The sequence below is a fragment of the Heliangelus exortis genome, unplaced genomic scaffold, assembly GCF_036169615.1.
Source record: "Heliangelus exortis unplaced genomic scaffold, bHelExo1.hap1 Scaffold_287, whole genome shotgun sequence".
Taxonomy (NCBI): domain Eukaryota; kingdom Metazoa; phylum Chordata; class Aves; order Apodiformes; family Trochilidae; genus Heliangelus; species Heliangelus exortis.
In genome coordinates, this window is record NW_027285964.1 from 1 (window position 1) to 13150 (window position 13150).

A 13150-nucleotide genomic window follows, 5' to 3' on the forward strand; every position below is an offset into this window, starting at 1 on the left:
ACTCTCCACTTGGCGTCCTCCGCCAGCTCCGACGATCGCCGGGAGCAGGCGACTGCGAAAGCTGCCGGATCCCAATCACCTCGTTCACACAATCCAGGTTGGAGATGATGTTCAGGCGAACCTCGGGGCACTGCGGGGCACAGGGGGACTGGGGGGACAGCAGAGGGGACAGGGGGGACAGAGGGGACAGGGGGGACAGGGGGGACAGAGGGGACAGGAGGGGACATCAGGGGACATCAGGGGACAGAGGGGACAGAGGGGACAGGGAGGGACAGAGGGGACAGAGGGGACAGAGGGGACAGGGGGGACAGGGGGGACAGAGGGGACAGGGGGGGACAGAGGGGACAGGAGGGGACAGGGGGGACAGGGGGGACAGAGGGGACAGGAGGGGACAGGGGGGACAGGGGGGACAGAGGGGACAGCAGGGGGGGACAGAGGGGACAGGGGGGACAGAGGGGACAGAGGGGACAGGGGGGACATCAGGGGACAGAGGGGACAGAGGGGACAGGGGGGACATCAGGGGACAGAGGGGACAGAGGGGACAGGAGGGGACAGGGGGGACATCAGGGGACAGAGGGGACAGAGGGGACAGGGGGGACAGGAGGGGACAGGGGGGACAGGGGGGACAGAGGGGACAGCAGGGGGGACAGAGGGGACAGGGGGGACAGGGGGGACAGAGGGGGACAGAGGGGACAGAGGGGACAGAGGGGACAGGGGGGACAGAGGGGACAGAGGGGACAGAGGGGACAGAGGGGACAGCAGGGACAGAGGGGACATCAGGGGGGACACCAACCACCTCCAGGGATGTCCCCAAGTGTCCCCAAGGGTCCTCAGGTGGCCCCAAGGTTCCTCTTCCCAGTTTGAGCCCAGAATGTCCTCAAAAGTGTCCCCAAACTTCCCCAGACATCTCCAACCTCTCCAGGGATGTTCCCAAAGTGTCCCCAAAGTGTCCCCAAAGTGTCCCCAAAGTGTCCCCGAGGTGTCCCCAAGATGTCCCCACCTCATCCTTGAGCTGTGCCAGGAAGAGGGGCAGGAGATGCTCCACGGTGTTGTCCTTGCCCAGGATTGGGGACAGTCCCATGATGACAGAGGCCAGGGCTGACTTCACGTGCTGGTTGGCATCTGACACCAGCTCCTGGGGACACCGAGGGGACATCGAGGGGACACCGAGGGGACCTCACCCCACCACCCCAAGATGTCCCCACAGCGTCCCCAAGGGGTCCCCAGGAGGCTCCAGCACCCCAAGATGTCCCCAAGGTGTCCCCAAGGGGTCCCCAAGGTGTCCCAGCACCCGAGATGATCCCCAAGGTGTCCCCAAGGTGTCCCCAAGATGTGCCACCAACCCAGGAGGTCCCCAAGATGTCCCCAAGGTGTCCCAGCACCCAAGATGGTCCCCAAGGTGTCCCCAAAGATGTCCCCAAGATGTGCCACCACCCCCCAAGGTCCCCAAGGTGTCCCCAAGATGTGCCACCACTCCAAGATGTGCACAGAAATGTCCCCAAGGTGTCCCCAGCACCCCAGGAAGTCCCCAGAGATGTCCCCAAAGATGTCCCCAGAGTGTCCCCAAGATGTCCCAACACCCCAGGAAGTCCCCAAGGTGTCCCCAAAGTGTCCCCAAGAGGTCTCAGCACCCCAGGAGGTTCCCATGGGGTCCCCCCCAGATGTCCCCAAGATGTCCCCAAGAGGTCCCACCAACCCAAAAGGTCCCCAGGATGTCCCAGCACCCCAGGAGGTCCCCATGGGGTCCCCTCCAGGTGTCCCCAAGTGTCCCCAAGTGTCCCCAAGTGTCCCTCACCTTGATGCAGGGCAGGATCTGTCCCATGATCACGGCCTCCCGGCAGTCTGGGGACAAATTCTCACAGAACTCTGAGGGGACAGGAGGTGACATTGGGGACACCAGGAGTGGCCTTGGGGACATCTCAGGAGGGACCTCAGGGACAGTTCTTGGGGACACAGGGACCTGCAAGTGGCCCTTGGGGACATCCTGAGTGTCCCTCGAGTGTCCCCAAAGTGTCCCAAGCCCTCAAAATGTCCCCAGGTGTCCCCAAAATGCCCTCAAATGTCCCCAAAACGTCTCTGGGTTGTCCTCAAGGTGTCCCCAAATATCCTCAAAGTGTCCCCAAATGTCCTCAAAGTGTCCCCAGATGTTCCTGAGCTGTCCCCAAATGTCCCCAAATCCCTGAACGCCCTTGAGATCCCCTCAAACTGTCCCCAAATGTCCCCAAAACGTCCCCAAATGTCCTCAAAATGTTCCCAAATGTCCTTGAGATGTCCTTAGGTGTCCCCAAGTGTCCCCAAGTGTCCTCAAAGTGTCCCCAAGACCCTGAACATCCTTGAAATTCCCCCAAACTGTCCCCACGATGTCCTCAAAATGTCCCCAAACGCCCCCAAATGTCCCCCAAAACGACCCAAAATGCCCCCAAAATGTCCCCAAATGTCCCAGAGATGTCTCTAGGTGTCCCCAAGTGTCCTTAAGTGTCCCCAAAATGTCCCCAAGACCCTGAAAGTCCTGGAGATTCCCCCAAACATCCCCGTGATGTCCTCAAAATGTCCCCAAACGCCCCCAAATGTCCCCAAAACGTCCCAAAATGCCCCCAAAATGTCCCCAAATGTCCTTGAGATGTCCTTAGGTGTCCCCAAGTGTCCTTAAAGTGTCCCCAAAGTGTCCCCAAGACCCTCAACATCCTTGAAATTCCCCCAAACTGTCCCCAAACATCCCCACGATGTCCCCAAACACCCCCAAAACGTCCCCAAATGTCCCCAAAACGTCCCCAGATGTCCCCAGCAGTGTCCCCAAAATGTCCCCAAATGTCCTTGAGTTGTCCTTAGGTGTCCCCAAGTGTCCTTAAAGTGTCCCCAAAGTGTCCCCAAGACCCTGAACGTCCTTGAAATTCCCCCAAACTGTCCTTAAACATCCCCACGATGTCCCCAAACACCCCCAAAACGTCCCCAAATGTCCCCAAAACGTCCCCAGATGTCCCCAACAGTGTCCCCAAAATGTCCCCAAATGTCCCAGAGATGTCCTTAGGTGTCCCCAAGTGTCCTTAAAGTGTCCCCAAGACCCTGAAAGTCCTGGAGATTCCTTTAAACTGTCCCCAAACGTCCCTGCGATGTCCCCAAAATGTCCCCAAAACGCCCCCAAAAGTCCCCAAAACGTCCCCAGACGTCCGCAGCGGTGTCCCCAAAGTGTCCCCAAGGTGTCCCCAGCTGACCTTTGACCTTGTGGGAGGCAGCAGCCCTGACCTCGGCCTCACAATCCTTCATCAGGCTCTGGAAGGCCCCCACCAGGTCACTTTTGGTGATTTCGGGACCCACCGCGCGCTGGAGCTGAGGGGACAAAGGTCAAAGGTCACCCCAAAGTGTCCCCAAGGTGTCACCTCCCCCCAAGGTGTCCCAAATGTCCCCAGGTGCCCTTAAAGTGGCCCCAAGTGCCTCCCAATGTCCCTGAAGTATCCCAAGTGTCCCCCAAAGTGTCCCCAAATGTCCCCAGGTGCCTCCCAATGACCCCACTGTGTCCCCAAACGTCCCCAAAGTGTCCCAAAAATGTCCCCCAGCTGTCCCCAAAGTGTCCCCAGATGCCCTTAAAGTGTCCCCAAAGTATCCCAAGTGCCCCCAAAATGTCCCCAAATGTCCCCGGATGCCCTTAAAGTGTCCCCAAAGTGTCCCCAAATGTCCCCAAACTGTCCCAGCTGTCCCCAAGGTGTCCCCAAAGTATCCCAAGTGTCCCTGAAGTGTCTGAAATGTCCCCAAAGTGTCCCCAGATGTCCCCAGGGTGTCCCCAAAGTGTTCCCAGGGTGTCCCCAAATGTCCCCAAGGTGTCCCCAGGGTGTCCCCAGGGTGTCCCCAAATGTCCCCAGGGTGTCCCCAAGTGTCCCCAAAGTGTCCCCAGATGCCCTTAAAGTGTCCCCAAGGTGTCCCCAAAGTGTCCCCAGGTGTCCCCAATGTGTCCCCAAATGTCCCCAGGGTATCCCCAAGGTGTCCCCAAGGTGTCCCCAATCTGTCCCCAAAGTGTCCCCAAATGTCCCCAGGGTGTCCCCAAAGTGTCCCCAAGGTGTCCCCAAGGTGTCCCCAAATGTCCCCAGGGTGTCCCCAAATGTCCCCAATGTGTCCCTGAAGCATCCCAAATGTCCCCAAAGTGTCCCCAAATGTCCCCAGGGTGTCCCCAAATGTCCCCAGGGTGTCCCCAGATGCCCTTAAAGTGTCCCCAGGTGTCCCCAAAGTGTTCCAAATGTCCCCAAATGTCCGCAATGTGTCCCCAAATGTCCCCAGGTGTCCCCAGATGCCCTTAAAGTGTCCCCAGGGTGTCCCCAGGTGTCCCCAGATGTCCCCAGGTGTCCCCAGATGTCCCCAGGTGTCCCCAGGTGTCCCCACCCACCTCAGTGAACTTGTCAGCCACCATGTACCGGACCCTCCAGGACTTGTCCTCCGCCGCCTGGCGCAGCGTGGGCATCACCAGTGCCTCCAGTTCCTCCTGGGGCAGCAACTGGGCGATGCTGACACAGGCCTCGACTGCCAGGAGCCTCACCGAGTCCTGGGGACAGGGGGGAAACTGAGGCACGGGGGGAAACTGAGGCACAAAGGGGGAAACTGAGGCACGGGGGGAAACTGAGGCACAGGGGGGAAACTGAGGCATGGGGGGAAACTGAGGCACAAAGGGGGAAACTGAGGCACGGGGGGAAACTGAGGGAAGGGGGGGGAAACTGAGGCACAGGGGGGGACTGAGGCCCGGGGAGGGAAACTGAGGCACGGGGGGGGAACTGAGGCACAGGGGAAACTGAGGCACGGGGAGGGGAAACTGAGGCACGGGGGGAAACTGAGGCACGGGGAGGGGAAACTGAGGCACGGGGGGAAACTGAGGCACGGGGGGGAAACTGAGGCACAAAGGGGGAAACTGAGGCACAGGGGGAAACTGAGGCACGGGGGGGAAACTGAGGCACGGGGGGGAAACTGAGGCACGGGGGGAAACTGAGGCACAGGGGGAAACTGAGGCACGGGGGGGAAACTGAGGCACGGGGGGAAACTGAGGCACAGGGGGAAACTGAGGCACGGGGGGGAAACAGGCATGGGGGGAAACTGAGGCACGGGGAGGGGAAACTGAGGCACGGGGGGGAAACTGAGGCACGGGGGGGGGAAACTGAGGCACGGGGGGAAACTGAGGCACGGGGGGGAAACTGAGGCACGGGGGGACACAGGGGGTTGGAGGGGAAACTGAGGCACGGGGGGGACCCAGGAATGGGGGGAGGGGAAACTGAGGCAGCATTAGGGACGAAAGGAACCTGGGGGTCCCAGGAGGGTCCCTGGGGATTCCAGGGGTGCCCCAGGAGGGTCCCTGGGGTTCTTGGGGGTCCCAGAGGGTCCCAGGGGGTTCCAAGGGCTGCCAGGGGGGTGCCAGAGGTGCCAGGGGGATTCTTGGGGGTCCCTGGGGGTGCCTCAGGAGGGACCCTGGGGGTCTCAGCTGTCCTAATGGGTCCCAGGGGGTTCCAGGGGGTCCCAGAGGTCCCAGGGGGTTCCAAGGGGTGCCAGGGGGTGCCAGGGGGGTTCTTGGGGGTCCCGGGGGGTCCCTGGGGGTACTGGGGGGGTTCTTGGGGGTCCCTGGGGGTACCAGGGGGGTTCTTGGGGGTCCCTGGGGGTCCCGGGGGGTCCCTGGGGATACCGGGGGGGTTCTTGGGGGTCCCTGGGGGTACCAGGGGGTCCCGAGGGGTCCCTGGGGGTACCAGGGGGGTTCTTGGGGGTCCCTGGGGGTCCCAGTGGGTCCCTGGGGGTCCCGGGGGGTCCCCACCTGCTCATCCGAGGCGAGGTTGGAGAACATGGGGATGATTTCACTCTTGACGTGCTCCAGCTCCAGAACTTTGGCAAATTCCCCCAGCTTGGAGGCGGCCGCCCGGCGAACCATGGGGGTGTCATCTGAGCAGAGGTTCCTGAAGTACCTGGGGACAGCAGCACGGGGCCTTGGGGACACCTGGGGACACCTGGGACACCTGGGGACAGTTTGGGGACATCTGGGGACACCTGGGGACAGCTGGGGACAGCTGGGACAGCTGGGGACACCTGGGGACACCTGGGGACACCTGGGACAGCTGGGGACACCTGGGGACACCTGGGACACCTGGGGACACCTGGGACACCTGGGGACACCTGGGGACACCTGGGGACAGCAGGATGGGGCCTTGGGGACATTTTGGGGACATTTTGGGGACACGTGGGGACTCCGATTCTCCCCGAAGTTACCACAGGGCTACCAGGGCCACCTTGGGGGCCACCTTGGCCACCTTGGTGACACCTTGGGGCCACCTTGGGGACACCGTGGCCATCTTGGAAAGACGTCACGTGACCACCACAACCCCTTCTTCACCCAACCAAGAACCCAAGGAGCCAACAGGAAGCCCCAAAGTTGCCACGAGACCACCTGGGCCCCCTCAGGAGCCATCTTGGGGCCCCCTTGGGAGCCATCTTGGGGCCCCCTCAGGAACCATCTTGGGGCCACCTCAGGAGCCATCTTGGGGCCACCTCAGGAGCCATCTTGGGGCCACCCTGGGAGCCATCTTGGCCACCTCAGGAGCCATCTTGGGGCCACCTCAGGAGCCATCTTGGCCACCTCAGGAGCCATCTTGGGGCCCCCTTGGGAGCCATCTTGGGGCCACCTCAGGAGCCATCTTGGCCACCTCAGGAGCCATCTTGGGGCCACCTCAGGAGCCATCTTGGCCACCTCAGGAGCCATCTTGGGGCCCCCTTGGGAGCCATCTTGGGGCCACCTCAGGAGCCATCTTGGCCACCTCGGGAGCCATCTTGGGGCCACCTCAGGAGCCATCTTGGCCCCCTCAGGAGCCATCTTGGGGCCCCCTCAGGAGCCATCTTGGGGCCACCTCAGGAGCCATCTTGGTGCCCCCTTGGGAGCCATCTTGGGGCCACCTCGGGAGCCATCTTGGGGCCCCCTCAGGAGCCATCTTGGCCACCTGGGTGAGGCGGGGGCCGCTCGGGGAGGAGGGGGGGAGGGGACTCACTGCCTGAGCTCGGCCTTGACGGGGCTGGAGACCCGTGGGTAGCAGACACTGAAGAGGCCGCAGGCCGAGGTGCGGGACGTGAACCAATCCCCTCCCGCCAGGCGCTTCACCAGGGGCACGAAGTGGCCCTCGAGGTCGGGGGGCGCGTGCTCGTGCGACACGGCCCGCAGGGACTCCACGGCCTTGTCCCTCACCACCGTCTCCTCCACCGTCGCCAAACTCTCCAGGGGGGGCTGGGGGGGACAAAAAGAGGCACTGATCGGGGCTCCGGTGGCCAACGGGGTCACTGGTCACAGGTTGGGGGCCTCCAAGAAGATCTTGGTGGCCTCCAAGACCTCCAAGAAGACCTTGAGTTGCCCATGGCCGTTATTGAGATGTTTGGTGGCCAACAGAAAGGTTCTTGGTGGCCACCAGGAGGTCAATGGGGTCACTGGTCACAGGTTGGGGGCCTCCAAGAAGATCTTGGTGGCCTCCAAGACCTCCAAGAAGACCTTGAGTTGCCCATGGCCGTTATTGAGATGTTTGGTGGCCAACAGAAAGGTTCTTGGTGGCCACCAGGAGGTCAATGGGGTCACTGGTCACAGGTTGGGGGCCTCCAAGAAGATCTTGGTGGCCTCCAAGACCTCCAAGAAGACCTTGAGTTGCCCATGGCCGTTATTGAGATGTTTGGTGGCCAACAGAAAGGTTCTTGGTGGCCACCTGGAGGTCAACGGGGTCATTGGTCACAGGTTTCGGGGCCTCCAAGAAGATCTTGGTGGCCTCCAAGACCTCCAAGAGGACCCTGAGGTGACCACGGCCATCACTGAGATTTTGGTGGCCACCAGGAGGTTCTTGGTGGCCTCCAAGAAGACCCTGAGGTCACCATGGCCACCTTGGTGACCCCCAGGAGCTTCTTGGTGGCCACCAGGACGTCAATGGGGTCACTGGGCACAGTTTTGGGGCCTCCAAAAAGATCTTGGTGGCCTCCAAGACCTCCAAGAAGACCTTGAGTTGCCCATGGCCGTTATTGAGATGTTTGGTGGCCAACAGGAAGGTCCTTGGTGGCCACCTGGAGGTCAACGAGGTCATTGGTCACGGTTTTGGGGCCTCCAAGAAGATCTTGGTGGCCTCCAAGAAGACCCTGAGGTCACCACGGCCACCTTGGTGACCCCCAGGAGCTTCTTGGTGGCCACCAGGAGGTCAATGGGGTCACTGGTCACGGTTTTGGGGCCTCCAAAAAGATTTTGGTGGCCTCCAAGAAGACCTTGAGTTGCCCATGGCCATCACTAAGATGTTTGGTGGCCAACAGAAAGGTTCTTGGTGGCCACCTGAAACTCAACGGGGTCATCGGTCATGGTTTTGGGGGCTTCCAAGAAGATCTTGGTGGCCTCCAAGACCTCCAAGAGGACCCTGAGGTGACCACGGCCATCACTCAGATCTTTGGTGGCCACCAGGAGGTTCTTGGTGGCCTCCAAGAAGACCCTGAGGTCACCATGGCCACCTTGGTGACCCCCAGGAGCTTCTTGGTGGCCACCAGGAGGTCAATGGGGTCACTGGTCACGGTTTTGGGGCCTCCAAAAAGATCTTGGGGGCCTCCAAGACGACCATGAGTTGCCCATGGCCATCACTGAAATGTTTGGTGGCCTCCAAGGGGCTCTTGGTGGCCTCCAAGAAGACCTTGAGATGACCATGGTTGTTCTTCAGATCTTTGGTGACCCCCAGGAGGTTCTTGGTGGCCCCCAGAAGGCTCTTGGTGGCCCCCAGGAGGTTCTTGGTGGCCCCCAGGAGATTCTTGGTGGCCCCCAGGAGGTTCTTGGTGGCCCCCAGGAGGCCCTTGGTGGCCTCCTGAGGTCCCCATGGTCACCATTTAGATCTCTGGTGGCCTCTGTGAGGTCCTTGGTGGCCCTCAGGACTTCTTGGTGGCCTCCACAAAGATCTTGAAGCCACCACCCTCAATGCTCCCAGTGATGCCCAGGCCCCCCAGTGCTCCCAGTGCCCTCCCAGTAACTCCCAGTACCCTCCTGCTGCTCTCAGTGCCCTCCTAGTGCCCTCCCAGTAGCTCCCAGTGTCCTCCTGGTGCTCTCAGTGCCCTCCCAGTGCCCTCCCAGTAGCTCCCAGTGCCCTCCCAGTAACTCCCAGTGCCCTCCCAGTGCCCTCCCAGTGCTCCCAGTGCCCCTCACCAGTAGGCAGTGCACGAACTCGGGTCCCCCCACCAGTGCTGTGAAGGTCCCGAGCTGCTCAGCCAGGGCCAGGAGGACCTCATCCTCGTCATAGATGGTGTCTGGGGGGGCACAGCTGTCAATCAAACACACAAAGCCCCGCCCAGCACCCCCAGAGCCCCGCCCACCTCCCAAAAACCCCGCCCACCCCCCACAAACCCCGCCCATCCCCTCCAAACCCCACCCACCCCACCCCATCCAAGGGGATGGGAGAGGGGGAGGTTTGGGAGGAGCCCTTAAGCCCCGCCCACTTTAAATAAGCCCCACCCATCATCCTAAGCCCCGCCCATTGCATTTAGGCCCCGCCCACCCCTCACAATACAAGGAAAAGGCAGAGGGATTGGGAAGAATTCAGGGAACCCCTTAAGCCCCGCCCACCTTAAATAAGCCACACCCAGTTCCGTTAAGCCCCGCCCACCCCCACAAACCCCGCCCATCCCCTCCAAACCCCGCCCACCCCCACAAACCCCGCCCATCCCCTCCAAACCCCGCCCACCCCCACAAACCCCGCCCATCCCCTCCAAACCCCGCCCACCCCACCCCATCCGAGGGGATGGGAGAGGAAGAGAAGATTTGGGAGGAGCCCTTATGCCCCGCCCACTTTGAATAAGCCCCGCCCACCACCCTTAAGCCCCGCCCATCACCATTAAGACCCGCCCATTCCGTTTAAGCTCCGCCCACCCCTTCCCCATACAAGGAAATGGGAGAAGGTTTGGGGGGCCCTTTAGGCCCCGCCCTTTATCCCCAAGCCCCACCCACCCCCTTTAAGCCCCACCCATTATCCCCAAGCCCCGCCCATTCCGTTTAAGCCCCGCCCACCCCTTTCCCATACGAGGAGGTGGGGGAAGATTGGGACGACCCTTTAGACCCCGCCCATTATCCTCAAGCCCCGCCCACCTCCTTTAAGCCCCGCCCATTATCCTCAAGCCACACCCGCACCCAAGCCCTGCCCATTCCGCTTAAGCCCCGCCCACCCCTTCCCCATACAAGGAATGGGGGAAGATTTGGGAGGAGCCCTTATGCCCCGCCCACTTTAAATAAGCCCCGCCCACCACCCTTAAGCTCCACCCATCACCATTAAGACCCGCCCATTCCGCTTAAGCCCCGCCCACCCCTTCCCCAGACAAGGAAATGGGAGAAGATTTGAGGGACCCTTTAGGCCCCGCCCTTTATCCCCAAGCCCCGCCCATTCCACTTAAGCCCCGCCCACCCCTTCCCCATACAAGGAATGGGGGAAGATTTGGGGAACCCTTTAGGCCCCGCCCATTATCCTCAAGCCCCACCCACTTCAAGCCCCGCCCACCTCCTTCAAGCCCCGCCCACCTCCTTTAAGCCCCGCCCACCCCTGTGCCGGGAGCTGGGAGGACGGGGAAGGTGGGGGGGGAGAGTCTAAAATAAGGGGGGAATTTGGGGGCAAAAAGGGGGATTTTGGGCAAAAGGGGAATTTGGGGGGGGTTCCCAGGGCTTTGGGGTCCCCCCTTTACCCGTGAGGAAGGGGAGGAGCTCGCTGCGGGTTCGCTCCACCCCCAGGGCCAGGGCGATGGTCGAGAGCTTCTTGATGCTGTTGAGCCGGAGCTGGAGGGAAACTGGTCAGACTGGGACGTACTGGTCAGACTGGGATCCTCCCAGGGTCGGACTGGGACCCACTGGGTCATACTGGGGTCATTTCTGGGTTGAACTGGGACCCCACTGGGAGCTAATGGGTCATAACAGGACCCACTGGGTCATACTGGGAAACTTCCAGGGTCCAACTGGGACCCACTGGGTCATACTGGGAAACGTCCAGAGTTGAACTGGGACCCACTGGGTCATACTGGGAACCTTCCAGGGTAAAACTGGGACCACACTGGGAGCTAATGGGTCATAGCGGGACCCACTGGGTCATACTGGGACTCTTCCAGGGTTGAATTGGGGCCACTGGGTCATACTGGGAACCTCCCAGGGTTGAACTGGGACCCACTGGGTCATACTGGGAACCTCCCAGGGTTGAACTGGGAGCCAATGGGTCATACTGGGAACCTCCCAAGGTCAAACTGGGACCCCACTGGGAGCTAATGGGTCATACCAGGACCTACTGGGTCATACTGGGACCCCCTTGGGTTCAAACTGGGGCCTACTGGGTCATACTGGGACATACTGGTCAGGCTGGGATCCTCCCAGGGTTCAACTGGGACCCACTGGGTCATTCTGGGGTTGTTCCAGGGTCAAACTGGGACTCACTGGGAGCCAATGGGTCATACTGGGACTCTTCCAGGGTTGAATTGAGGTCACTGGGTCATACTGGGATCCTTTCAGCGTCAAACTGGGACCCCCCTGGTACCCACTGGGTCATACTGGGATCCTCCCAGGGTTGAACTGGGACCCACTGGATCATACTGGGAACCTTCCAAGGTCAAACTGGGACCCCACTGGGAGCTAATGGGTCATACCAGGACCTACTGGGTCATACTGGGACCCCCTTGGGTTCAAACTGGAGCCTACTGAGTCATACTGGGCCATACTGGTCAGGCTGGAATCCTCCCAGGGTTCAACTGGGTCATACTGGGGTCGTTCCAGGGTCAAACTGGGACCCCACTGGGTCATACTGGGACTCTTCCAGGGTTGAATCGGGGCCACTGGGTCAGACTGGGACCCCCTTGGGTTCAAACTGGGGCCTACTGGGTCATACTGGGGTCATTCCAGAGTCAAACTGGGACCCACTGGGAGCCAATGGGTCATACTGGGACATACTGGGTCATACTGGGATCCTTCCAGGGCTGAACTGGGCCCCCCTGAGACCCACTGGGTCATACTGGGAACGTTCCAGGGTCAAACTGGGACCCACTGGGTCATACTGGGACCTCTCTGGGGCCAAACTGGGTCCCTCTGAAGCCAAACTGGGCCATACTGGGCCAAACCGGTTGACCCAGGAGTCAATGAAGCCTCTGCCAGAGGAACCACCAATCAGGAGCTTCGTCTCATGGCTCTGCCGCGGCCCCGCGGATGAGAGGAGCCTCCCGATTGGCTCCTCGCCCCTGCCCATAAGCCCCTCCCCTCCTCCCCGCCTCAGCCAATGGCGGCCGGCGACGACCGCACCGCGCGTTCCCATTGGCTGCCTCGCAGCAGCGCGGCGCTGCCCCGCCGGTAGGGGGCGCCACGGAGAGCGCGAGCCCGAGGCGCTCCCCACCCGGACCAATCAGAAACCCCGTAACAAAATGAATGAGGCCCAACAACCAATCAGAACGCGCCTTTCATCCCCCACCCCCGCCGCCAGGCAAGGGGCGAGGGAGCCCCTTTTTTTCTCTCTCCGCCATGTAACGCCGCCTCTCATTGGTCCGCGCAGGCGGGGGGGGGGCGTTTTCCACCAATCAGAGGCGGCGTTTCATAGCGGAGCGGCCGGGCCTGGCTGGCGAAAACGGAACCGGCGGGGAAAAAAAAAACAAAAGAACGGAACCGAACCGAACCGAACCGGGCCCCGCAGGCGGTACCTGAACGTCCTCGTTGCGGAGTTCGTCGATCAGAACCGCGATGGGGTACAAGGAATCGTCCCCGTCCGCCGCCGCCATCTTCGCCGCCGCCGCCACCGCCCCGGCTCTGAGGCGCCGCACGGGGCTTCCCGCCCCTCTCCGCCAGGGAGGGCCTCCTGGACGCTGATTGGTCTCTCCCAGGCTAAAGCCCGCCCCTCCGCTCTTCCCATTGGTTACGGAGCCAGCGGGGGGGAGGCCCTGGAGGCCCCGCCCCCCGCCGCCGCCGCCTCGGCTTCTGATTGGTCGGCGCCGTTGAGTGACAGGGAGGGGGGCGGGGGCGCGCGTTGCTTGGCAACCGCTGGGCTGCGACCTCGGGGCTTAACTGGGGCCTAACTGGGACGTACTGGGACGTACTGGGGGCCCCCGGGGCCCAACTGGGTCCTGCTGGGGCCAAACTGGGACCAGGTGGGTTGTACTTGGGCCACACTGGGGCCAAACTGGGGAT

At 61.8% G+C, this 13150-nt stretch overlaps 1 protein-coding gene across 1 annotated transcript; it reads right to left on the minus strand.

The window, feature by feature from the left end:
* Window positions 1–5: 5 nt before the first annotated feature.
* Window positions 6–12828, minus strand: LOC139790864 (serine/threonine-protein phosphatase 2A 65 kDa regulatory subunit A alpha isoform-like; the record flags this gene model as incomplete). The annotated part of the gene is given in 11 exon segments (XM_071732669.1): window positions 6–35; window positions 38–130; window positions 1001–1135; window positions 1796–1866; window positions 3213–3327; window positions 4376–4531; window positions 5780–5927; window positions 7002–7234; window positions 9161–9261; window positions 10684–10774; window positions 12667–12828. Coding segments are annotated over 11 exon segments (1251 nt in total), but the record flags the coding sequence as incomplete, so codon positions are not given.
* Window positions 12829–13150: the final 322 nt, after the last annotated feature.